At 40.8% G+C, this 25,707-nt stretch overlaps 1 protein-coding gene across 5 annotated transcripts; it reads left to right on the forward strand.

Moving 5' to 3' along the window:
* ABHD13 (abhydrolase domain containing 13) lies at window positions 11-22,106 on the forward strand. Of its 5 annotated transcripts, none has more exons than XM_013980681.2 (3): window positions 11-244; window positions 7,709-7,788; window positions 17,094-20,973. In XM_013980681.2, exon 3 carries the CDS (start codon window positions 17,114-17,116, stop codon window positions 18,125-18,127), a length of 1,014 nt encoding a protein of 337 aa, XP_013836135.1. In that variant the 5' UTR covers window positions 11-244; window positions 7,709-7,788; window positions 17,094-17,113; the 3' UTR covers window positions 18,128-20,973. The 5 variants fall into 5 exon arrangements, 3 of the variants coding, with proteins under 3 accessions (XP_013836135.1, XP_001924512.3, XP_013836133.1); XR_002336761.1 differs by lacking the exons at window positions 7,709-7,788; window positions 17,094-20,973 and adding exons at window positions 3,548-3,613; window positions 3,708-5,336 and having other exon boundaries at window positions 68-244; XM_001924477.7 differs by lacking the exon at window positions 7,709-7,788 and having other exon boundaries at window positions 12-244.

The following is a 25,707-nucleotide window of genomic DNA, read 5'->3' on the forward strand; positions in this document are numbered from 1 at the left end:
GGCCGCGTTCCCACTCCCGGGAGGAAGGCGAGAGCAGGTGATGTGGGAGCCGGCGGCGGCATTTGCCGGCTGCACCGAGCGTGGGCCGGAAGTGGAGGAGCCGAGAGCTAGACCGTGGCGACGGCGGCGGCCCCTCTGCTGGAGGAGGACGATGAGGAGCGACGGAAGCGGCGCGGGGGGACGCTGCTGCGCGGCGCCGGGTTCCGAGTCCGCGGCCGACTGCGCAGCCTGCGAGCAAGTCTAGGTAAGTGCGGTGCGGGGCCGCCGAGGCGCGGGGGCCGCGGGGGGCGGCCGGCGGGGGCCTCCCGGGAGCGCGGGGCTGCGCGCCCAGGGCCGTGCGGGACCGGGACCGAGCCCGCCCCGCAGCCGTGCGGGCCGCGGGGAGAACCCGGCCCAGCGCCGGCGCGTGGAAGCCCGGGCGCGCGGATCACCGACGGCCCTCCGCTGCGGGGCTGGGGACGGGTCCGAGGAACGCGCACCGACCAGCACTTGGTGGCCGTCCTCCCGAACCCCCCTCCCGCCCCACAGCGGAGCGAAAATCCCAGTTACTAGGAGTGAGGGCTGGAAGCAGCCCTGATCCGTTCGCGTCGCGGACGGGTTTAGACTGCGAACGTCATGGCAGGAACTTTGGGGTGCTTAAGAAACAGCTCGAGAGCATCCCGTGGAATTGAAGTTAGTTTCGCAGTACATTCTTGTCAGTGTGTATTTTCCGCAGAATGCATTGCGAGTGTTATTACCCAAAGTGTCATAACCAAAGCGAGTTTTTTGTTCAGCGGCTCATTTACTCATGTTTACCACGTAGTAGTAACTGAGTAGAAAGGCGAGAGGATGTGGGCTTTGAGTTTGATGCTTGATTTTTTCCCCCTCGGTCTTCTCCTGGTTGTCTTTCGGCATGGGCTCCTACTTCTTTGTGTGCAAGCTTCGATGAAGCACATATCTTCTGCTAAAAGGTTCAGTTTTGTCCCACTAAATAAGAACTCATGGGTGACTGTCAAATGTTATGTCTTAGTTGTCTTACTTCAGACCTGGACTGCTCAATGCAGTGTTTGTTAAGACTGACTAGTTGCCAGGCATTGCTGTCTGCTGAAAATAATGACTTGGATAAGATGATGTCACTCTCATCGAGGAACTCACAGCGTACGTAAAGCCGCTGAACTGTGCTGCAATAGTGAGTGCCACCACACACCTTTGTGCAGACTGGGGCATGTGGGATGGGGGACAGTAGGGAGAAGAGGCCCAAGGAAGGTTTTCTGAAGCGGCTGCTGCCTGAGCCGGGTTTTGATAGAAAAAAACAAGACATTGCCCTAATTGCTTGCTCTGTGCACCTATTTATAGGTGTTCTCCGGTGAGTCTTACCATTATTTAATCCAAGGCTGGCAAACCTTCTAGTTGTGCTTACTTTCACTTGCTCTGCTCTGGTAGATAATAAAATATGCTAAATTTTGTCTTCTACATCTGTCTGCATTTATTCACACTGTGTTACACTTGCTCTCAGCTGTTTTTCAATTATGCCCTTTGAGCCCTCTTTTACGTCTGAGGAGACATGTATTTAGAGAGCAGAAGTGATTTGGCAGAAGCCACCTAGCTGTTAACATACCAGGCCTGAAAACTCTCCTTTCCTGCCATTGCGAGTTGATTTGGAATGATGAAAGTAAGCCGGCCCTACCACCTGCCTCTCAGGCCCGCCTCAGGCCTGAGTGAGGTCATTTGCTAACCAGGGTTAGCAGGGTGACTTTAGTGGTGGGCACAGGGAACTAGCCAACCTAACATTTTTCTTTGAACTCGCTGGTCCCTTATCTCAGGGGAATGTGTTTTCTGTTTTTCTTAATTTAGAACTCAGTTATTAGAGATTGTAAAATCTTTCTCATTCTTGTTTAGTCACCTCAGGAATGTCTGAGGCCCTTATGTACTCTTTTTAAGATAGACCATTTAAAAAAGGGTTCTAGTTTTTCTAATTTTTCTGATTAAGATGGTTTTCCGTCAAGTGATTCTATTTTGTGTCACTGTTTCATACAAGTCTTAACCCTACAGCAGTACACTGTGCTGGAATCGCAAAGCTGTATTTCCGAATGTGAACTGTGTATTTATGAGCTAGCCTGAGAATCTTACTACTTCTATAACATTGATTTTATAAGCAAATAAACCTAGCTTTCATCCATTTAGCTTATTGTATTTAGGATACTGTCCCTTCATAAGTTGGAAACTTCTTGAATCTCACTATCACTTTTAATTCCAGCATTTTACCATTTGCATTTGTAGCCTTGTGGATCCGTTTTTAAAACAAGCGAGCAGCATTTTCGTTCTTTGATATTTATAATCTGAGAACAAATTGTGATTGACTTCCACAGTGACAGTAATCTGTCCTCTCTGTTCTGTCCACGGTGACTGCATTTGCCAAGGCTTTCATGTTTCCAGTGGAAGAGGAGGCACAGAAATGTTGTGAAGTTGCTGCCTGGTAGAATGTTTGCCATGTGTGCTCAGGCTGATCTAAGTCCCGGTTTAAAATGCTCTCTGAACTATTCAATTACTTTCCAACATCCCAAAGGCAGTTATTGTTCATTTGTCCCAGAGGACTATTAATACACACTTTTTCATTATTGATGGCATGTGGGCAACCATTAGGGAAATAGATAATTCATCCTGTGGTGTCTCCAGCATACTGATAGCGGCTTTTTGTCTCCATTTCAGCTGTGCAGCTGGCATGGTTTCTTCCCTTCCCAGTGTTTCGCAGAAAAGGAGATATATTGATGCAGGAAGGCTGAATCTGAGTCCTCTGTGACTTGAAATGTGCTGGGAATCTGTGATTTCCTAGAGGATTCTCCTCCTCCACCTGTGATGAGGGTGTCAGGAGTGGCCTTTAGTCTCCGCTCGAGCCTACACACGGTTTTGTCCCTTGTAGATGTGGTTCTTCATGTGAGCAGTTTGTTTTTAAACAAGATGCTCCCAAAATTATAAATTAAGGTGGCTATAAAGGCCTTTAAAAATAATAGTACATTTATGACATAGGACTTTTAAAAATTATATTTATAATTGAGTAATCTTCAGTCAGGATTGTTTTTAGGGAATTCATATTTAATTCATGTATAGATAAAACATTTTTCAGAGTTCTCAAAGACCTTTTACTCTGGGCAGGATCAGTAAATGAATGTATGCTATGCAATACAACGTGAACTTTTACAATTAAAAAATAATGAGCATAGTTAGCATTTACCTTTTTTTGTGAGCCAATTCCAACCTTCATTAAAATGTAATTTTATCTGTGATTGAAAGAGTTAACATATGGTACAATTTACATCCCCCCCCCAGTATTATTGGGACAATAATAATCAAATGTATCCATTCCTGTAGTTTGAGTTTTTTTTCTTGATATGTTAAAGTTGTTATTTTTTGTCTAATTTACACCCCTCCCCAGTATTATTGGGACAATTTACATCCCCCCCGTATTAATAGGACAATAATAATCAAATGTATCTATTCCTGTAGTTCGAGGTTTTTTTCTTGGTATGTTAGAGTTGTTATTTTTTATTTATTTTTAATTGTTGGGTAGACTCTTCCTGGGAAAAGACTGATCAGAAGAGCTGGCAAGCTTCGGAGCGAGAGCAGTACCACTCTGGTGAGGAGGAGGCTGTAAGGTTGGGAGTCACCCCAGATTTGGAATTAACCTTTAATACACTGTTTGCCATCATTTCCATTATTTTTTATTGCAGAGAATGACCTGAATTCCATTTACAAAGCAAAGAAAAAACATGGCACAGTTCATGGAAACTCCCAACAGTTCCTTGTATGTTTATTTCCTGGCTTTTCTTCCTCCTCTCCTGTTAATAACACACTCCTAAAACATACTGAGTCTGTTGTTCTGTGTAAAGATTGTTAAGCCAAATTTATTTCCACAACTTTAACTGTGTGCCTCTTAAAAATATGTTACTTTGACAGCAGAGGTCTGGGAAAGAGACTGAAAATGTTTGATGAACAAAATATTTCACACACCTCAATTGAAATATAAAATCACCATATCTGTGCGCATCTGAGGTTTCTAGAGCCTGTATTTCACAGTAACTTTTCAGTTACCGTTAAAAGTCACATAACCAGGGCCTCCAACACTGCACTGTGCGACTTTGTAAAGACAATATTATCTAAAATTCAGTGCCAGTTTTCCACTTTTCTCTACCACCTGTAAAATGGAATTTGTGAGACCTTAGCGGTTCATCAGGTAACTGCACCCTTTTGAAAATGTAGACACTCAGTCAGTGATGTACAAGGGTGCCCATTCAGATGGTCCCCCGCACGTACAGGCGGGCTTGGCTGGTGGTCTGAGCGTGTGTGCCAGCCCTCGTGGGGTAAGGTCTCACTCGGGCCACACAGAGCCCTGGCTCCGGCTGCAAGGTCATCTCATGTCGTTTGTCTTGTGCTTACCATCTTTGGGAACCTAAAGAAAGCTTTTATGGAAGATGTTTCTCTTCCAGCATCTAGCAAGCTTTAGTAACCTGTATATGTTATAATGCACAAAAGATTGAAATGAGTGTAGGTTAGCACTCTTCATTTGAAGGAGCAAGTCTCTGCAGAAAAAAGGTTATAAAATGAGGCAGTGTATAAAACAGTAGTTCTCAAACTTTTTTGGTCTCAAAGCCCTTTTAAAAAATTATTGGGGACTCCAAAGAGTTATTGTATATGCGGACTGTGTAGAAAGATATTTGCTGTGTTAGAAATTGAGACTGGGAGTTTATAAAATGTGTAACGTTTTCACTTAAAAATAACAGTAAAAAATCCATTACGTATCAACATAAAATTTTTATGCAAAACAGCTGTCTTTGCCAAAAAATTAGCAAGGAGTATGACATTGTTTTACATTTTTGTAAATATCTTTAATGTCTGCTTAATAGAAGACAGGCACATTATTATGTTTCTGTTTATTCTCATATGGTAAGGTGTTTTAAGTGAAATGTATGAAGAAAATCAGGCTCATACAGATTTATATTTGTAAAGGGAGTGTTTCAGTAGTCTTTTCAGATAACTGTGGATACATGCAATAGGTGATGGTTTCTCAAAGGCAGTTACGTTGTGCAATTTGAAACCCCTATCAAAGAGCTTTTCGTCTCTTACAGTAAAATCCATTGGTTTATCTCTTAATGAATTTTTTACCCATGCTTGATTTTTGAGACCTCATTCCATTGGTCATTTGAAAATATTAGTTTGCCATGTTGGGCAGATTCTTCCAAATATTGACACATGTAGGAAGTTATCAGAAGTCACTTTTTTTTTTTTTTTTTGGTCTTTTTAGGACTGCACCCGCAGCATACAGCGGTTCCCAGGCCAGGGGTCGAATCAGAGCTGTAGCAGCCAGTCTACACCAGAGCCACATCAATGCCAGATCCGAGCCACGTCTGCAACCTACGCCATAGCTCAGGCAACGCCAGATCCTTAACCCACTGAGCAAGACCAGGGCTCAAACCCGAAACCTCATGGTTCCAGTCGGATTCCTTTCCACTGCCCCGTGACGGGAGCTCCAGAAGTCACATTTGTTAATAGCGCCACCATCACAGTGCCATCGGAAAAGTCTCTAAGTTACAGGAACCTGTCAGCAGCTTCATTCATTTCCTAGGAAAATGTCTGCCAAACACTAAGTCTGAATAATCAGTTTGTCAGTTGTCTTTTTAGGTAAAAATGGTGCCACCTGGGAGTTCCCGCTGTGCCTTAGGGGGTTATGAACTCGACTAGTATCCATGAGGATGTGGGCCCGATCCCTGGCCTTGCTCAGTGGGTTAAGGATCCGGTGCCGCCATGCGCTTTGTAGGTCACAGAGGCAGTTCAGATCCAGGGTTGCCGTGGCCACAGCGTAGGCTGGCAGCTACAGCTCCGATTTGGCTTCTAGCCCTGGAACTTCCATATGCCACAGTTGTGGCCCTAAAAAGAAAAAAACAAATGGTGCCACCTTAATAAAGCAGCTGTTCACCCCACAACTCAAATGTATTTGGGTACACAGCAGAAATGTGTACCTTTAGGTGTCCTTGTTAGTTGCACATTTTGTCACACAAAGTGTTCAAAAGAAGTGTACTCACTGGTTGAGATGTGGTCAAGAATACGATGAATGCTGCAGTTTGGTGCCACTGTCCTGACTCTTAACCAAGGCACAAGCAGTTTTACCCATCGTTAGTTTTGTACCATTAGTGCAACTATCAAATAATGAAATGGCCAGTATTTCTCAGTGTACTTTAGCCTTTTGATCTCAGACACCTTGGGGACCCCCAGGAGACTGCAGCCACCTTTTGAGAACCCCTGGCATAGGAAGATCTCAGGTTTAATGGGCCTTTAAAGTTCTTCCAGTTCTCCTGCTCTGATTTCCCCTTACCAGGTATTTATTTAGATTTTGCTTGAATACTTTCAGTTCCTGTGAATAATTGTGCAGAGTAAATAAAAATAAGTGGAATAGGCAGTTTGATGGAAAGTAGGAGAAATTCTTAGCGCTGGAGTTGTGCTTTGTGGAAAGTAGGAGAAATTCTTAGCGCTGGAGTTGTGCTTTGTCGTGTTTTTTTTTAAAAATTGCATACATTTTCCACATGGTTTCTTCGAAGTATTAGGCATGGTGAAATTCAGATAGTCCTACCGTTATGTTGTGAAGGACACAGTTAAGGTTTTCCTTTTGCTGCATTCAGGGATGACGTGATCTTTCCTTGACTTTTCCCTTTCTGTTCTGTAATTAAATTTATTTTGGACATCTCCAGTTAGACACATCCCTGCGTGTCTGCTGAGTAGATCAAGGGTGACTGAGTAGATCATGAGCTTCTTACAACAAGAGTGCGTATCATAAATGATGCGTGCCTGAGCACTGTCATTCAGCTGGCAGAGCTGCGTGTGTTTGTGGCGCTGTCTTCAGTCTTTAAACGGTGCAGTGGGGCGCACAGAAATCTGATGAGGCGGGGAAACCACCGCGGGCTGTTTCAGTGGTCAGACCTGGTGTGAGGACGCCCAGAGAAGTGCAGGTAGGTTCCGAGGACTCATCATTGAAGGTGGGCATACATTTGGCATTGAGCTCTGTTCCTTTTTTAAGCATCAGTTTATTTTTCCTTAGAAATGGAACCGTTTGCGATCCTCCAAGTACTTAGGGAGGGAGACGTGGGTGATTCTTGGCAATCACGTGACCAAGTCCTCACTCACTCGGTTGACTTGTCACTCTGCTGACACAATGGCCACGTGGCAGTTCTGACAGCCTCACAGCTATAACTTGTTTATGTTTTTAGTCTTAAATTGGTTATTGCATACTTAGATGGGCTGGTATTGAAAGATAGGAAGCTCATGGAGTATCCAGGGGGAACCAAGCAAGTTGATGATGCTCGGCAGATGTGTACATTTCATTCGTTTGATCACCGCACCTGCCTAGCGTAAAAGATACTCCTCATTTCAAAACCTTTCTTTCAGAAACATAGATTGACTTTGTCTCTACATTATAAGCTAGTTACGTTTTTAATAGATTATTTCTTGAGAAGTGCTTCCTAGTATCAGTATGACACCTCTAACCACTTCATCTAAATAAAAAGCACAAAAATATTTTTAAGGTTGATTTTTTTTCATTCCTATAAAAGACTTGTGCATGTTATAATAATGAGCCTCCTTTTGGTACTGTAACACATAATTAAATTTAGTTGCATGTTATTATATATTAAGCCCTAGAATTGGAAAATATATTTGGTTCTACATGCTTTTTTGTTCACAGATGACATAGAGCATGTCAAACCTTCGATGAGGAGGAGTTGCTTAGTTTTGGACGAGTTCGAGTTGTGAATGAAGCATCAGGTACTGAAGGAACAGATGAATTGAGATTCTGGATGGAGGATGGGAATGACTCAGGCACGAGTGTGACGGTTGGAGCGATGAGGAAGGATGAAATCCCCCAGGCAAAGAAGGCCTTGGAAAATGCCTACGTTTAGGGCAGGCTGAGGGAGATACTTGAGCATACTGGAAGGTTTGGTGCCGCTTGGGGGTACCGTGTTGCCATGTGGATTGAGAAGAGTCCATTGGATTTCTTAGCGAGTGCGGTTTGCTTTTTATGAGTGATCTTCACAAGCTCTCATGCGTCGGATTCTCTGATTGTAAGTAGCTAAGGAGTTCCTGGGGTTGGTTAAAGCCACAGATAGATGAATTTTAAAGACATTTAATATGTGAGAGCTGGTAGGATAACATGCCAAAGGCAGACTTGGGAGATGGGGGTAAGTTAGGTATTTCTTGAAGATGTAGGCATCAAGTTGACAGCAGTTGTGATGTACAAGCACCACAGACGAGGAGAGGACGCTGGTTGACCGAGTTTCCATGCCCTGCCAAGTCCAGCGTTCTTGCCCTCTAAGCAGCCCTTCTGCTTAGTGTAAACTCTGAGTGTGTTTAACTCACCATTTCTCCTGATTGTTTATGATGTTAAGATGTTCTTCGCAGATGCATCGCAGCAAAAGAACCTGGCAGATAACCCGTCTCTCTTGGCAACACATTTCATAAATGTTTGCCTCCTAGAAGGTACTTTTTAAGGGATAACTAATTGCCTGGCTTGTTCTGTGTGACCAGCAGCAGTGGTCTTAGATTCAGTTGGGCCTTCTCAAAAGACCCAGTAGACCTTACCTGGCACCAGCCTCCCTCTGCTTTGCTGAAAGACGCAGGACACGACCCCTAGCCCGGGAACTTCCAGACGCCGTGGGTGTGGCCCTAAAAAAAAAAGACAGACAGAGGTTAGAAAACCCAAGCCTGTCAGCACCAGGTGTTTGCTCCAGGTGATGGCTCAGGCTGTGGAAAGATGACTCGTGGGTGCAAGCAGGTGTCACCCTGACTTAGCTGCTTCATGCTCCACAGAAATCAGTATCTTTTGTTACAGTAGGTGGGCCTAGCATGCCGGAGCCAGCAGAGGACACACCGGTTACAAATCTTAGCCCACTCAGAGAAGCCCCTCTTTGCATTTTCCCCACTGAGCGTGGTGGACCTGCTCACTGTCCTCGATTCAGATGCAGCTCACCAGTAGGGGTCAGGTGTCCCACACACAATGTTGCTTAGAAACAGCTAATATCCCATCTTTATGAGGTTTCCAGGGAAACAGTGCTAGAAGGTCAACCAGAGGTCATTTTTTTCCTTATCCCTTAAGTGGACGCCTTACTGTTAGCTCTGGACTGTGCAGTGGACTGTGTTGGAGTAGTGTTTATTTTTATTGATCATAACATCTGGGTGTATGCGAAGTTGCTTTTACATCTCAGCAGCTAGCTCTAGTAATTGTACTTTGTCGATAGCTTCAGCAAATTTAGTAAATAAAAATTCTTCCTCTATTACTAGCTAGATCCAGTTCCTTTAAGAGCATGGAGGTATTCTGTAGAAGGGAGAGCAGAAATTATTGGCAGACTGGGCTAGGAAAAACAAGGCAGCCCATGAGTGGAGGTCTCTTAACTCCAGGATGCATATTGTAGTAGAGGGAACACAGATACACACACACACACACACACACACACACACACACACACGCGTGAGCGTGCGCTAGAGAAGACAGATATACGTAGACACACGCACATGCTAGAACTGTCCTTAAAATCGACTTCCATTTGATATTCCTCAGAATGAATTGACTTTTGTTCTGACTTCCCCAGTTTAACAATCCACTCTAAGATAACATTTATTTTTCATAAAATCATTTATTTAAGGCAACTTTTAAGGAATGCTTTGTGGAAAACTGCAAGTTTAATCCCTGTTGTTCATAACCAATAATGGATTAAAATATGCCTTTTTCTGATGTCCAGTCTTAAATATGTATGTATGGTGCTCAGAATGCAGTTGTGTTTTCTTAGAAGTCTAGTAACTCAGACACATCACTGGATTATTCATTTAAAAACAGCTTTTCGTCCTGAGCCTATGTAAAGCAGTGTACTGTCCAGGGAGGTGCAGCAGTGGAGAGAAAAGCACAGTTCAGGTGTAAACTCTATGCTGTATGTTGAAATTAGAAGTTAAAGAGGCTGCTTTTTAAAAGAGACAGTTTTTCACAGTTTGAAAATTGAAAAATTTAGCCAGTTTAATTTATACAGGTGCTTTTGAATTTCAAAATACACTTTGTCTCCCTGTATTAGGAGTTTTATATTTTATCTAGCATTGTTTTTTAATAAGAACTTTGTTTGATTTGACAACTGAGTCAATTCACACCTGATTATCCAGGTTATAGGATAATAACCATGCCCTTATCATGTTTCCAGATTTTTTCTCTCTTAGAGTTGCTTGGTAAGCTCTGATGTTGATGTTAATTCAGGCAGAACATGATTGAGAGCATAATAGCACAGCCAGAAATACTAGTCCCGAGAGCAAATAAAGTTAGGGTATCTCGTATTTGTAAATTTTTTAATTAATGTTATTTGACAGTGCTGACCAGCTTTATAAGTAGGCATTTTTAAAAATTCTCATTCTACTGGAAAGGAAATTCAAACTGGAAAAAAGTGATAAATCCAAGCTTATTTAGCAAATATATGGTAGAGCAGACTTTAAGGGTGATAGGATGTTGGTGTGTTTTCTGCTGCATCACCAGATATTTGAGGCACTCATCACTCTGATGCTTCTGTCATCAATGATTGCTTGACTATGGAAAAAGTACTTTTTAGCACTAAAGGTGTATCTTAGGTGGTCTCTTATTTTCTAAATGCGCAGTGCTCTGGTGTATTTGTATGTTATATCCCAAACCTTGTTAGTCCTAATCATTACACAAAAATTCTCTTGTTTTGTGGACGATGGGTTTTTGTTTTGTTTTGTTTTGGGCTGTGCCCACTGGACCTGGAGGTTAGCGGGCCAGGGATCAAACCCACACCACAACAGCGACCCAGGCCACCTCAGTGACAGCATCCAATCCTTAGCCCACTGTACCCCAAGAGAACTCCAGAAATTCTTTTATTCTTATGTATAAAGTTAACATCAATCTGTTTTCAGATTTTCCTAATACAACTTCTGGATACAAATGAAATTCTCTTATACTTAAAAAAAAGTAAAATTAAGTAAGCATTAGATGAAAGATTTAAGTGGTCACATGTGTTGTTGCGACTTAGCTGCTTCCAGAGAAGGGTCACAGAGTAGCCTTCTCTAATTTAAGCTGTTGATGAATAGCAGCCATAGAGGGTAAACAGCATTGATTATTGACCTGGAACAGTCACTCCATGTTCAGTGGGTTGGGTTATTTGGCCGCTGTGTGGGGCCTCTTTCACTTTCATCCAGGTCTGACGCTTCTGTAGTTTTCAAGCTTGGATTTTGTTTTACCTCCAGTACCTGCTTTTCTCTAGTGTGACATGGTGCGCATTGTAATAAAACTTGCTACATCTGGGTGGCAGTGTTGATTTCAGAGAAGCTTCAAGTTAAAGAGGGTCATTTGAACAGGAATTCAAATTGGAAAGTCCATATTCAGCAAAATAGTAAAAATATTTTTGGTGAGATGATAGTGAAAAATCAAATCTGTTAAATCATCCAACTCATCTTTATAGCCAGTCTAATTTAAGTTGACTTTCACTGTTTAAATCTAATTTGATAAACTAAAATGCCACATTCACTAGCTTATGGCATGTAGTAAAATTTTAAAAGTAAGTTATTAACAATTATTTATTAAATTCAAGTATAACTTCTTTTTTTCTTTCTTTCTTTCTTTTTCTTTTTCTTTTTTTTTTTTTGGCTTTTTAGGGCCGCACCTGGGGTATATGGAGCTTTCCAGGGCTCAGGTTGACTCGGAGCTGTTTCTGCCCCCACAGCCACAGCAATGCCAGATTCGAGGCGCATCTGTGACCTGCACCACAGCTCACGGCAGTGCCATCCTTAACCCACTGAGTGAGGCCAGGGATTGAACTTGTATCCTGATGGATACTAGTCAGATTCGTTTCCGCTGAGCCACAATGGAAATTCCAAGAATAACTTCTTTATGGTAGTTTTGTTAGTACGTAAAAAGAATGTAATGTTTTTTAAAAATTAGTAAATATATAAGTAGAAGGCTACTACATAAGAAAAATTGTAACATCTCACCTCTTTTGCCTTTTTTTTTTTTTTTAAACTAGAGTTGCAACGTTAATTTCCGGTTTTCTCTTGGGGTTTGTTTTTTTGTTTTTTCCTTTTTCGCCACACAGGCAGTATGTGGTAATTCCTGGGCCAGGGATTGAACCTATGCCACACAGCAGCAACCAGAGCTGCAGCGATGAGAAGGCAGGATCCTCAACCTGCTAGGCCATCAGAGAACTCCCTCTTTTGCCTTTTTAAGACAACATACATAAAAACTTTTTTTGATATCAAAAATATTAACTTCTAAAAGCTATTCTCCTGTTTTCTTTACATCATTTATATTTTTCAGCAAACCTTAAAAAGATTTTTCTCCAGTAAGCCCGGCATCTCCAGTTCTCAAAGAGAATTTCTGTGTCTTTTTTTCACACTTCCCCCCAAGTATTTGTGGTCTTATCAGTGTATACTATAGCAGTCTTCGTTCACTCACCTGTCTGAGATTGCTGTAAGGACTATTTACAAGATGTAGCCTCCTTCACAATATTAGCAATCGAAGGTTTCTTTTTAATCAGATGTAAAAGACAAATTATTAAACTTTTTCTTAAAAATAATGCAACGTAAGGAACTGGTAGTTAATTGTTTTTTTAAATTTAGCCATCCAAATAGAGGAAAATATTATCCTAGTTTAATTATAATTTTTCTATAATATGAAAAAGAAAAAAATTGACAATAAATTATATCCAGTTGGTCTTGATAGGTTAGAATCTGTTAACTACTTCTTTGATAAAATTTGCCCTCAGCCTACCTAGGTCAGTAAAATTGTAGGATATGAAATCAATATGCAAAAATCTGTATTGTTTCTATATGCTAATAATGAACTATCAGAGAAATTAAAACAATTCTATATACAGTTCCATCAACAAGAATAAAATACCTAGGCAGGAGTTCCCGTCGTGGCACAGCGGAAACAAATCCGATAGGAACCATGAGGTTGCAGGTTCGATCCCTGGCCTCGTTAAGTGGGTTAAGGATCCAGCGTTGCTGTGAGCTGTGGTGTAGGTCACAGATGCGGCTTGAATCTGGTGTGGCTGTGGCTGTGACGTAGGCTGGCAGCTACAGCTCTGATTAGACCTCTAGCCTGGGAACCTCCATATGCCGCAGGTGCGGCCCTAAAAAGACAAACAAACAAAATAAAACCTTAGGGAGAACACTCTTTGACATAAGTTGCAGCAGTATTTTTTGGATCTGTCTCCTAGAGTAATTGAAACAACAGCAAAAATAAACAAATGGGACCTAATGAAACTTAAAGGCTTTTACACAGCAAAGAAAACCGTAAAAATAAAATGGAAAGACAACCTCCAAAATGGGAGAAAATATTTACAAACTGTGTGACTAACAAGGGCTTAATTTCCAAAATACACGAACAACTTAGCCAGCTTAATAAAAAACAAACAAAAACAACCTGATCAAAACATGGCCCGAAGATCTAAATAGAAGATCATGCAGACATTCATGGCCAGTGGGCATATGAAAAGATGCTCAGAATTGCTAATTATTAGAGAAATGCAAATCCAAACTACAAGCTGTGGGGTATCACCTCATACAGGTCAGAGTGGCCATCATCAAAAAGTCTACAAGAGGTGCGGAGAAAAAGGAATTTAACTCTACTGTTAGTGAGAATGTAAATTGGTGTAGTCACTATGGAGAACAGGATGGAGGTTCCTTTAAGTATAGTTACCTATGATCCAGCAATCCCACCCCTTGACAGATATCTGGAAAAGACAAAAACAACTCTTAATTCAAAAAGAACATTCACACACATACCCCCATGTTTATAGCAGGACTATTTACAGTTGCCAAAACATGGAAGTAACCTAAGTGCCCACTGACAGATGACTGGATGAAGAAGATGTACATATATAAGTGGAATATTACTCAGCCATAAGAAGGGAAAGTGCCGTTTGCAGCAACATAGATGGACCTAGAGATTATCATACTAAGTGAAGTTAGAAAACAGATATCATGATAATCATATATATATATGGAATCTAAAAAAGAATACAAATGAACTTAACTTACAGACTAGAAGTAGACTCACATAGAAAACAGATTTATGGTTATCAAAGGAAGAAGAGAGAGAAAGTGTAAATTTAGTATGAACAGATACACACTATTATATACAAAATAAAAAACAAAGACCTATTTTATAGCACAGGAAACTATATTCAGTATCTGTAATGGAAAAGAATCTGAAAAAGTTAGAAATACGTCACTGAATCACTTTGCTGTGTACCCAAAACATTGTAAGTCATCTATACTACAATTAAAAAAAAAAAACAAAAGAATCAAATACCTAGGTATAAATTTAACCAAGAAGGCAAAATAACTGTACACTGAAGACTAGGAGACATTAATGCAAAATTGAAGAATACACAAAGTGGAGAGGTATTTGGTGCCCATGATTGGAAGGAGTAATATTGTTAAAATGTTCATACACCCAAAGCAGTCTACAGGTTCAGTGCAATCCCTATCACAATTCTCATGGCAGAGTTTCTCTTGTGGCTTAGTGTGTTAAGAATCTGACTAGTATCCCTGAGGATGTGGGTTTGATCCCCAGCCCTGCTCAGTGGCTTAAGGATCTGGCATTGCCACAAGCTGTGGTATAGGTTGCAGATGTGGCTTGGATCCTGTGTTGCCATGGTTGTGTAGGCTGGCAGCCGCAGTTCCAGTTCAACCCCAAGCCTGGAAACTTCCATATGCTGCAGGTGCGATCCCAATTTTTAGGAAAAAAAATCTGATGGCATTTCACCCAGAAATAGATTTATGGGACCACAAATGACCCTGATCACCCAAAGCAATCTTGAGAAAGGCAAAAAAAGGTGGAGGCCTCATGCTCCCTGAATCAAACGATGTTTTGTCAGTAGTAGTCAGAACAGCATGGTGTTGGCATAAAAGCAGGCACATAGATCAGTGGAACAGAATGGAGAGCCTAGAAAAAAACCCGCATGTGTATGGTCAACTAATTGAGAGTGAGAGAGCCGAGCGTAGACAATGGGAAAAGGACAGTCTCTTCAGTCGTGATATTGGGAAAACTGGGTAGCCAGGTGCAGAAGGATGAAACTGGACAACTATTTTATGCCGTACACACAGTTAACTCAAAATAGGTTAAAGAATTGAGTGTAGCACCCAAACCACAAAATCCCTAGACGAAAACACAGATGGTAGGCTCCTTGATCTTGGTCTTCGTCATGTTGTTTTGGGTCTGACACTAAAAGCAGAGGCAACAAAAGCAAAAATAAACAACTGGGCCTGCATCAACCCAAAGAGCTTTTGCACCGCAAAGGAGCCATCAACGGAATGGAAAGGCAACTTGCTGAATGGGAGATAATATTTGCAAATCATATTCAGATAAGGGGTTAATATCCAGAATGTATAAAGAATACATACAGCTCCAGAGCATAAAAACCCAAGCAGTTATGATTGAAAAATGGGCGGAAGATCTGAATAGACATTTTTTCTAAAGAAAACACACAAATGAGCTAGAGATACATGAAAAGATGCTGAACTTGAGTGATCATCAGGGCAGTACATATCAAAATCATGATGAGATTGCACTTCATGCCTGTTAGAATGGCCATTATCAAAAAGACAAGAGATAGCTTTTGATGAAGACGTGGAGAAAAGGGAACGCTTGTGTGCACTGTTGGTAGGAATGTAAGTTGGTGCAGGCTGTGTGAAAAACAATATGGAGATATCTCAAAAAATTTAAAGTGGAATTACCATATGATCCAGCAGTTCCACTCCTTGATACCTAACACTAACTCAAAAAGATAATGCACCACCATCTGTATTGCAGCATCATTTACAGTAGCCAAGATACGGAGACCACCTCGCTGTTCCTTGATGGGTGAATGGATAAATAGTGTGGGGGGTGTGTAGAAGGACACATGCACGCTGGAATCTAACTTTTTTCAGCCATAAAAAAGAAGGAAATTTTGCCGTTTCCACCAACATGGATGGACCTTGAAGGCATACTAAGTGAAGTAAGTCAGAGAAAGAAAAGTATTTTGTGATTACACTTATGTGTGGAATATAAAAACAAACAAACCGCTTACTTATAGATACAGGGAACAGATGAGTTGTTGGCAGAGGCTGGGACATAGGGAGCACAGTAGGTGAAAGAGGTCAAAGGGTATAAACTTAGTTATAAAATAAATAAGTCATGGAGATGTTAGGCACAGCATAGTGGCCATAGTTAATAATATTTTATTGCTGCATGTTTGAAAATGGCTAAGAATAGATCTTAAAAGTTCTTATCACAAGAAAAAATTTTCTGTGCACGTTGATGAATGTCAACTAGGTTTATTGTGATCATTTTGCAGTATATGCAAATGCCAAATCATGAAGTCGTCCACCTGAAACTAATAGTGTTATATGTCAGTTTAACCTCAATTCAGCAAATTGGCCTCACCCTCCCTCACTCACCAGTGGATACACCAGGAGCCTTGGAAGCAAGCTCTTTGGCCCCTGGCCTCTTCTGCTTGTGAAGCTGGGACACAACCAGTTCACTTATGCTCAAGCCTTTGTTCCGCCATATAAAAATTGGGAACATGGCATCCACTGATTTTTCTACCACATCAAGGAGAGTACATGAGTGAAAGTACCTGCATGTAAAATTTTTTTCTCCTTCCTTCCTCCCTCCGACCCATGGCATATGGAGTTCCCAAGGGATCAGATCCAAGCTGCAGTTGTGACCTACACCACAGCTGTAGCAGTGCCAGATCCTTAACCCCCTGTGCCAGGCCAGGGATTGAACTGGCGTCCCAGAGCTCCAGAGATGCCACTGATCTCAGAGCACCACAGTGGGAACTCTATACTTGCATTTTTTAGAAAATGAATATAATTTGATGAGTATGTGTGTTTCATAAATATAATAGTGGAGGGACAAAGGAGACCTTGAGAGCTGAAGGGACAAGGAGAAATACCAATTTTGTGGATGGATTGGTGTAGGTTTCCAAGGATTCAGCTAGTACTGTGACTTAATATATCATGTCTCTAACTTTTAAAATCACAGGTAAATAAATGTTGAATTACTGATTTTTTCTCTCTCTCTTTCTCTTTAGGGCGCTTAGAGAGAGCCACAATGGAAAAGTCCTGGATGCTATGGAACTTTGTTGAAAGATGGCTGATAGCTTTGGCTTCATGGTCTTGGGCCCTCTGCCGTATTTCTCTTTTACCTTTAATAGTGACTTTTCATCTGTATGGAGGCATTGTCTTACTTTTGTTAATATTCATATCAATAGCAGGTATTCTGTATAAATTCCAGGATGTGTTGCTTTATTTTCCAGAACAGCCGTCATCTTCACGCCTCTATGTTCCCATGCCTACTGGGATCCCACATGAAAACATTTTCATCAGAACCAAAGACGGAGTGCGTCTGAATCTTATTTTGATAAGGTACACTGGAGACAGTTCGCCCTATTCCCCAACGATAATTTATTTTCATGGGAACGCAGGCAACATAGGTCACAGGTTACCAAATGCACTGCTTATGCTGGTTAACCTCAAAGTTAACCTTTTGCTTGTTGATTATCGAGGATATGGAAAAAGCGAAGGAGAAGCAAGCGAAGAAGGACTCTACTTAGATTCTGAGGCTGTGCTGGACTACGTGATGACCAGACCAGACCTTGACAAAACGAAAATTTTTCTTTTTGGCCGTTCCTTGGGAGGAGCAGTAGCTATTCATTTGGCTTCTGAAAATTCACATAGGATTTCAGCCATTATGGTGGAGAACACATTTTTAAGCATACCACACATGGCAAGCACTTTATTTTCGTTCTTTCCAATGCGTTACCTTCCTTTATGGTGCTACAAAAATAAATTTTTGTCCTACAGAAAAATCTCTCAGTGCAGAATGCCTTCTCTTTTCATCTCTGGACTTTCTGACCAATTAATTCCACCAGTAATGATGAAGCAACTTTATGAACTCTCCCCGTCTCGGACTAAGAGATTAGCCATTTTTCCTGATGGAACTCATAACGACACGTGGCAGTGCCAGGGCTACTTCACTGCCCTTGAACAGTTCATCAAAGAAGTAATAAAGAGTCATTCTCCCGAAGAAATGGCGAAAACGTCATCTAATGTAACAATTATATGATGTCTTTCTTTCTTTTTGATTAATGCACTGTGTTTTAATTTGGGCAGAATGATAAAGAATATTCCTTTCTAGAAGCGTGTGATGTCTGTACTTGTCTGAAGAGCGACATTAAACTTTGAAAGGACTTCAGTGCTCCTTTAAAATGATCCAAATAGTTTTTTACATTTAAAGAAATATGATTCTTGGGATTATTTCTTACATTTTCATCAGACTTTTCCATGTGGTTGTGTATCCGTATCTTTAATATGCTATTAGAATAGCGTATTATATTCAAATGTTTCTTGTTGCTAACGCTGTAGAACCAACATGACTCTTGGAGTCATGACTGAGTGTGGCAGGAGTCACGTGAACGAGAAACCTTTGGATATTATTCCTTTAGTGAATATCGGGACAATCATGGTAAGCAAGCTTAGTTCTATAACTGCATTTTTTCACCTTAGAAGTTAAAGTGAAATGCATGATGGTACTTTATTCCTTGACTTATGCAATGCAATGTTTTTAATGTAAATAGCACTGGTCATATACCAATGTATATGGTAACCTGGGTGATATCTATTTTTATGTAAACTCTATTTTGTTTTTAGCAAGAAATGAAATTGAGGCCTGTGTGCAGGTTGCCATTGAAGTTGCTCTGGTGAATGCTGAGATCCAGCTTTTTCTTACAAATAAATGGGACCCCATTTTCCAATATAAAATGTACCATGTTTTGTTAGGTACAGTCTGGATCATGGCATGTCAAAATAGAAATTTAGAATTTTACTGCAGCTTTGGTGTGCATATTTGAACTTTTTAACATTTGTAATTTCGGTGGCAAAGAGAATTTTAGCTTCTGTCGGTTTTGTAAGTCTACAGCTGAACCACCCATAGCAGTCATAATGAAGATTAGACCTTGTTTAAGAATTAACTAGGACGTCTTGTCATGACATTATTGTACCCACTATTTTACTAAAATTCCTGCATTTGATTTCAAGTCCAAGTATCTAGTTGTGTCTATTCCTCTAGTAAGCCAAGATATCATTTATTGAACTTTCCAAAAATAAAAGTTACAGAAACAGAAGTCAAACAAACAAACACACACTGTTTTGGGGGGGTTAATGTTTCATTTACAAAGTGGAAGAATTGCGTGAAAAGACAGTTCGGGGAAGGCTTATTTATTTTGTACGTGTGGCAGTGTGCGAAGAGAGGAACTTGAGAGCTTTTAATCACACAATTTATCACCACACCTAACAAGTGGCTCGAAGTGGGAAGTAGTATTTAGACATGTAGAAGAGGAAGAACAATTTTACTTTAAAAAAAGAGCCCCCTTGAAACAGGATTTACCTTAAAAACTATAGCTAGGTTGTTTCAAGCAGTCCTCAAAAGTGAGATGTATTTGAGCTCTGTACATGTTCTGTCAGCTTTAACATGTGATATTTTGAATACTTTAGCTATACTTATTGGCTTTGTGCAAGCATCTAGGACAGAGAAATAGTGGGTCAGTAATCTTGACCTGAATTTAAAACTCTTTCCGTGGAGATAGGGCTAGAAATACTTTTGCCAAATAACATTCTTACCATTTACTTTATGTCAGTATTTAGAAAAAAATAAATTATAGCAAGTATGATTTCTAAAGGGTAATGTTTTCTATAAATTGTAAAAAAAAAAAAAGTCCTGCTTTTTAAAAGAAAAGATGGTCATGCTTATCATGGAAGGTGTATTTTGTATGTATAAATTCACTACAATTAAAGGCTACTTTTCAACTTGTCAATCATTGCTATGGAGAATGACTATCCTAAATAGTAATGTATTAAAAAGACATTAAAATGACAAAATGCAGTGTATTTAGACATGAGCTTACCTGGCACACCTTAGACATATTCTTTAAAGTTTACAGAGTACCTGATATTTTCATGAGATCATTTAGTCCAGTACACTACGGAGGAATTTATCAACGTCAGTTAGAGATATTATGCTGATGAGGTGCGAAAAGCTGTTTCTTCATCATTGTTTTATTTCATGCTGCTTTTTTAGTTTGTCTGTTTTGGTACTCTAGGTTTATAAACCGCCCCCCCTTGTTTGAGCCGGGACTTAAGTTGTGGGGGACCTGTGCCCCTCTCTGCCCCCGTTCTCCTCTTCGGGTTGAGAATCCTTTCTGCAGCAGAGAGAGGAGGTTGCACCTCTTTCTTTTCTAGCGTCTGTCCTTGAGACGATTTCACTGATGGGGTGGGGGGTAGACAACAAACTCCCATCCTCAGGGTCGGGGACGCCCAGGCATCGTTTTTTAAAAACGTGTCTAATTTTGCGGCCAAAGCCGTGGGTCTTCGTGAAACCCGAATTCCTCACGAGTCACACCTCCGTTTTGGACCCATCTCTGTGTGGGAATAGGAGTGTGTCCACCTTGTTTATTCATGTCTGCCTCATTTATGCAAGGGCAGCTTTAGGAGTTTCTGATGAGTTTTTAAGTCATTAAGCTACTGTAATGTGGAAATCCTAGAATGGTCTTGAATGTGGCAAAATAAAATTCACTTAGGTCAAAATCTGTTATTTTAAAAGGGACTGCTGGGGGTGAAATGGCAAAAAGGATCCTAAAGAAAGAGACCGTGAACTATGAGAAGAAGTCGTTTGTGACAAACGCAAGAATACTAACGGGGCAGAGACGGCTGGAAAGGGAGCCAGGCGTCGTTCTTAGGTGTGGATGGAGGGAACGCCGAGGTGAGGTTGGGGAGAAGGAAATGGCACATGCAAAGCAAAACATTCGAACGAACGCAAGGTGACTGGAGCGCCTGGTCTTACATCCACCTTATGTTTTTGCAAATACTTGGACTGTGTGTAAAATTGGTATTTTTATTAAAATGGTATATTCTGAATTTTGTTACGGGCAGCTTACGTTTATTTTTTCATGAGGAGTTGTAGACAGTTGATAATAACCCAAGTTCCACCTGTGGCAGTGTGTCACCCGATGAATTATATTGCGATACTTCTGAGAGTTCGTACCACCGGATGCTTTCTTATTCTCACAGTTCTAGGATTTGGTTTACGGTGAGCATAGGCTTGTTCGGCAGAATTAAAGAGTGAAGGCCATATTCAGTTTTACGTAAACCATCCTGCAGGCCCAGCCACAGTGTAGTTTTTAATGACTGAGTCCCTTCCTCGAGCTCGGGAGTCAGTAAGGGGAACCTTCAAAGAGGGCGTCAGAGCGGTCACGGTCACGTTTTAAGTGAGGTCTGATGGAGATACGTGGAGACCTCCACGGACCTTTTTTAGTATGTTTGACAGCAGTTGTGGGGAAAGAAATGTGAAAAGAATTAGTCACAATGCTTTTGGATTATCCACTTAATGTATTTTCGTATCACTCAGGTCAAGTTGGAAATGACAGAGCACAGGCATCTGTTTTTAAATCAGCAGAGTAGAAGAGCAAAGGCCCGCTGTTCATTTATATCGCGTATCTGCACATCATCGTAGCTGATCAGAATCCTCTGTTTCTGTGGGTGGCGAAATAAACGCGTTCATCCTTAGCAGTTGTCAACACCTTTTTGCCAAATGGCACAAATATACCTCCATTTATATTTTGTATCTTAAAAATGTAGTTTAACAGTAGGAGTGTGTATGAGAGGCACTTTAGTACAAAAAAAGTGTCTCTCATACACATGTTAACAGGGATGAGTGTATATTGTTTAAGATTATTTGTAACAATTTCTGTCAGTACACCATAAACTGAAAATTCAAGTTGTCTTCAACCTATTCAAAGACGTTCAGGATACAATAATCCAATTTCATAATGTAAATCCTATTTTTGTTATTTGCCATATTTTATTTGAAGCAGTAATAAAATTTTATAACTCATATTTGAATGTTAAAGTCCGTTAATGTGCTAATCATGGCAAGCAAACATTTACATTTGTTTTTTTACAATAAATTTCCTTTAAAATATATACTTTCTATTTTTCTGTACTGACATATGCAATAAATTGATACATTAAAAGTTTGATTAATGTCTTAAGATAGTTTGTATTCAGTCTTTTAAAAAATTTTTTCTATTAACCTAAATTATATGGTAGGACATTAAAGTTTCCTTGACGGTCAAATAAACTCCTGAATTTGTACTGAAATTAATGAATTTTTATTGTAGTAATGGTGTGAAAGTAAAGGTTAGATTTATGTTCCCTTCCCTCGAATTCTCCCACATACATTTCATTTAGGCTAATATTAAATACTTTCTGTTGCGAGCTACTGCTGAATTAATAGTCCCGAAGCATTTGATTAGTTACATCAGTCTAGGAATGAATAGATTTTAACTGCTCAGTCATGTTGCCTTCCGATTTCATCAAGTACCTTTTCATGAAATTCTGGTTTGGTTTTGTTTCCTCACTAGTATTGATGTAATGATTTGGGATGATTAAAACATGGCCTGATATTTATTTGACCTTTAGGTGTCTGTAACTTGCTTTCCCTAACAAGAAGTTGGCATGTGTAAGTTGTGGCAGGACCAGTTGAATGATAGGAATGCGTGTCAGACTTCCACGGCCCCTCAAGTGGAGAAGAACTCACTGATGGGAGCCCCCTTTTCCAGGTAGAGCTGGTGGGAAGTGGAGGCCCTCGTGTTCGTCCCTGGGGGGCACCACCCTGAAGCCCAGGATCGTTGTCCTTACTGTCAAAGGATGATTTTTCACATGCCCGGTTTACTCTCCAACCCGGGCTTTACGCCTAAAGCTCAGGAACACCTGGGTCTGGTGAGAGGCGAGGCCTCCTGCATTAAGGGGAAGGGGGGTAAAGGGACTCCTTGAATCCCTGTAAGTGTGGAGTGGGTTAATGTCCCGACCCTCACGGCCGACCTTTCGCCTGTAAAAGTCCCCTTTTACAGTAGACAGGCTCAGACCGGTTCCGTACCGTGCTCCACATGACCCAGAATGGAGTCTCCAGTTCCAAATGCAGGATGACTACACGTTGACTCAGTGAAACAACTGGGGAATTTTTATTCATCTTGGAGTTAAGACATAGAGGTGAAATTAAAAGTGCCTATGTGTAGAAAATTAGGAATATATAATAAACGACATTTTTTTCAAAGTATTTAAATGTACATTCCTGTAGGAAAACGTTAGTTAACCGCATAAATCTTCTCGTCCTCTTGCCTCAGCCTTTTAGAGAGCTCTGGGGGTCCTCTTCCTCATCAAGTGAAACTGATACATGTGATCGTGCTGGTTTTTTTCCAACAAGATTTCTTTTCCCAGCCTTCCTTCTGTTAGCATATGAGTCCCTGAAGTTATTTTATGGTGGCTGACATTTTTATCGAATGCTTGTTATGTACCAGATACTGTGCTGACTCTTTTGGTCATTTGATGACTGAATAGTCAATGATCTGATGTCTAACTTCACTGACCTCACTTGTCCATCTTTGTCCTCTCTAACTTGCCAGAAAAAAAAAACCAAAAAAACAAAAACCATGCCTTTCTCTGAGGGTCTTCCTTTAGTGGCTGCTTTTCTTGTTAGAGCAGTCAGACTTCGTGGTCTATAGGGACCCTCACAGACTAAACAACTTCATTGTGAACTCTCTCATGAACCAAACTCGTTCCTCTTCTGTGCATTTACTGGTACCTAGTGCTATAACCACCACATGAAATGTACTCACACCTTGCTAGGCTCCCAAGCTCATGACCCAACTTGACAGCAGCTCTAGAAACAGTTTCTCCCCTTTATTTTGTACTTTCGATGCTTGATTATACTGGGTTCAGTTCTTCATTACACATTGTCTTATTTCCTTTTTTTGTGTCTTATAAACCAAGATCTGGCAGGTTGTCCTGCAATTCCTTTCTTACACAGCACCTAGTAAGCACCTATGTACAAAATATATACAAAATATATTTTCTGTGTAGAATGTGCTTACCAATGATAAAGTTAGTCAAAACTTTACCTTAAGAAAGAGATGCACAAAGGCAATTACGAAATACTTTAGGAGTTCCCTTCGTGGCGCAGCAGAAATGAATCCAAGTAGGAACCATGAAGCTGCGGGCCAATCCCTGGCCTTGCTCAGGGGGGTAAGGATCCAGCCTTACCCTGAGCTGTGGTGCAGGTCACAGACACGATTTGGATCTGGCATTGCTGTGGCTGTGGTATAGGCCAGCAGCTGTAGCTCCTATTAGACCCCTAGCCTGGGAACCTCCTGAAAAGACCAAAAAATAAAAATAAAATATATATATATATATATTTCTTAAAAGTTCAGACCTAGAGTTGCCACAAACCTAGAAGGGAAGTTCAGACAGACGCACACACGGCAAACCAATGACTAAAGTAGAAACATCAGAAGTTACCCATGTGATTAAATCACTCTTCAGGGAAATTTTTAAAAGGCAGCGGTAATACACCGGACGTATGCCACTCGTTTGCCACTCATGGGATCTGGCTTAAGCTGAGCGGAGGAAAGAGACATGTAAAAAGACTCTGAGACGGATGAAAAGCATAGGGGGTGGATGTGGAAGAGAGATCAGATGAGATCGTGAAGCCCAACAGTAACTAGTAGAACTGGTGTTGGGTAAGAACCGGAACGTCAGAAATGTCCAAGAGCTCAAGACTGAGCATTCTGGTGGCATTTCACTGATGTGCCCTTCCTGCTTGAACTTCCCGCTTTTCCCTTTAAGGATACTAGTAGTCTTTCGGTTCTGGCCCCCTTCCCCCTTCTTTATTCTCTACCCACTCTTTTATTAAATTTTTTTAAGCAATCATAAACATACAAAAAAGGTAGAAGTCTAAAAGAATACTTGAAGTATTTAAAAATAACTTCCCAAGAGGAGTTTCCGTCATGGCACAGTGGTTAACGAATCCGACTAGGAACCATGAGGTTGCGGGTTCGATCCCTGGCCTTGCTCAGTGGGTTAAGGATCCGGCGTTGCCGTGAGCTGTGGTGTAGGTTGCAGACGCAGCTTAGATCCCACGTTGCTGTGGCTCTGGCGTAGGCCGGTGGCTACAGCTCCGATTAGACCCCTAGCCTGGGAACCTCCATATGCTGTGGGAACGGCCCTAGAAAAGGCAAAAAGACAAAAAAAAATTTTTTTAATTAAAAAAAAAAAAAGAAGAAGAAAAGGAAAAAAAGAAAAAAAAAAAAAGAAAAACAAGAAAAAAAGAAAGAAAAATAACTTCCCAAGAGAATGCACCACATCCCTCAGTAGTTCAGTGTATATTTCCTAAACACATTCTCCTGTGTACATGCCCATCATGCAGCCATTAATATCCAGAAATTAACAGATATGTCAGTACCTCTAATTCTCACATCCCATTTGCATTTTGCCCATTATCTCAATATCATTCATAGCAAAATGATCTCCTTGTGAATATAGGTGCAAAAATCCTCAACAAAATATGATCAGACTGAATCCAACAACATATAAAAGGATGATGCACCATAATCCAGTGGTCTTAATCACAGGAATGCAAGGTTGGTTTAACATCTGCAATGTAATAATGCAATATATCATATAGATTAGGCTTTTGGGCTGCCTTAACAAAATATCATAGACTGGTGGTATAAACAACAGACATTCATTTTCTCACAGTTTTGGAGGCTCGAAGTCTATGGTCAAGGAATCACAAATTCATTTTGGGATAAGAGC

Source organism: Sus scrofa, chromosome 11 (assembly GCF_000003025.6).
Source record: "Sus scrofa isolate TJ Tabasco breed Duroc chromosome 11, Sscrofa11.1, whole genome shotgun sequence".
NCBI lineage: Eukaryota > Metazoa > Chordata > Mammalia > Artiodactyla > Suidae > Sus > Sus scrofa.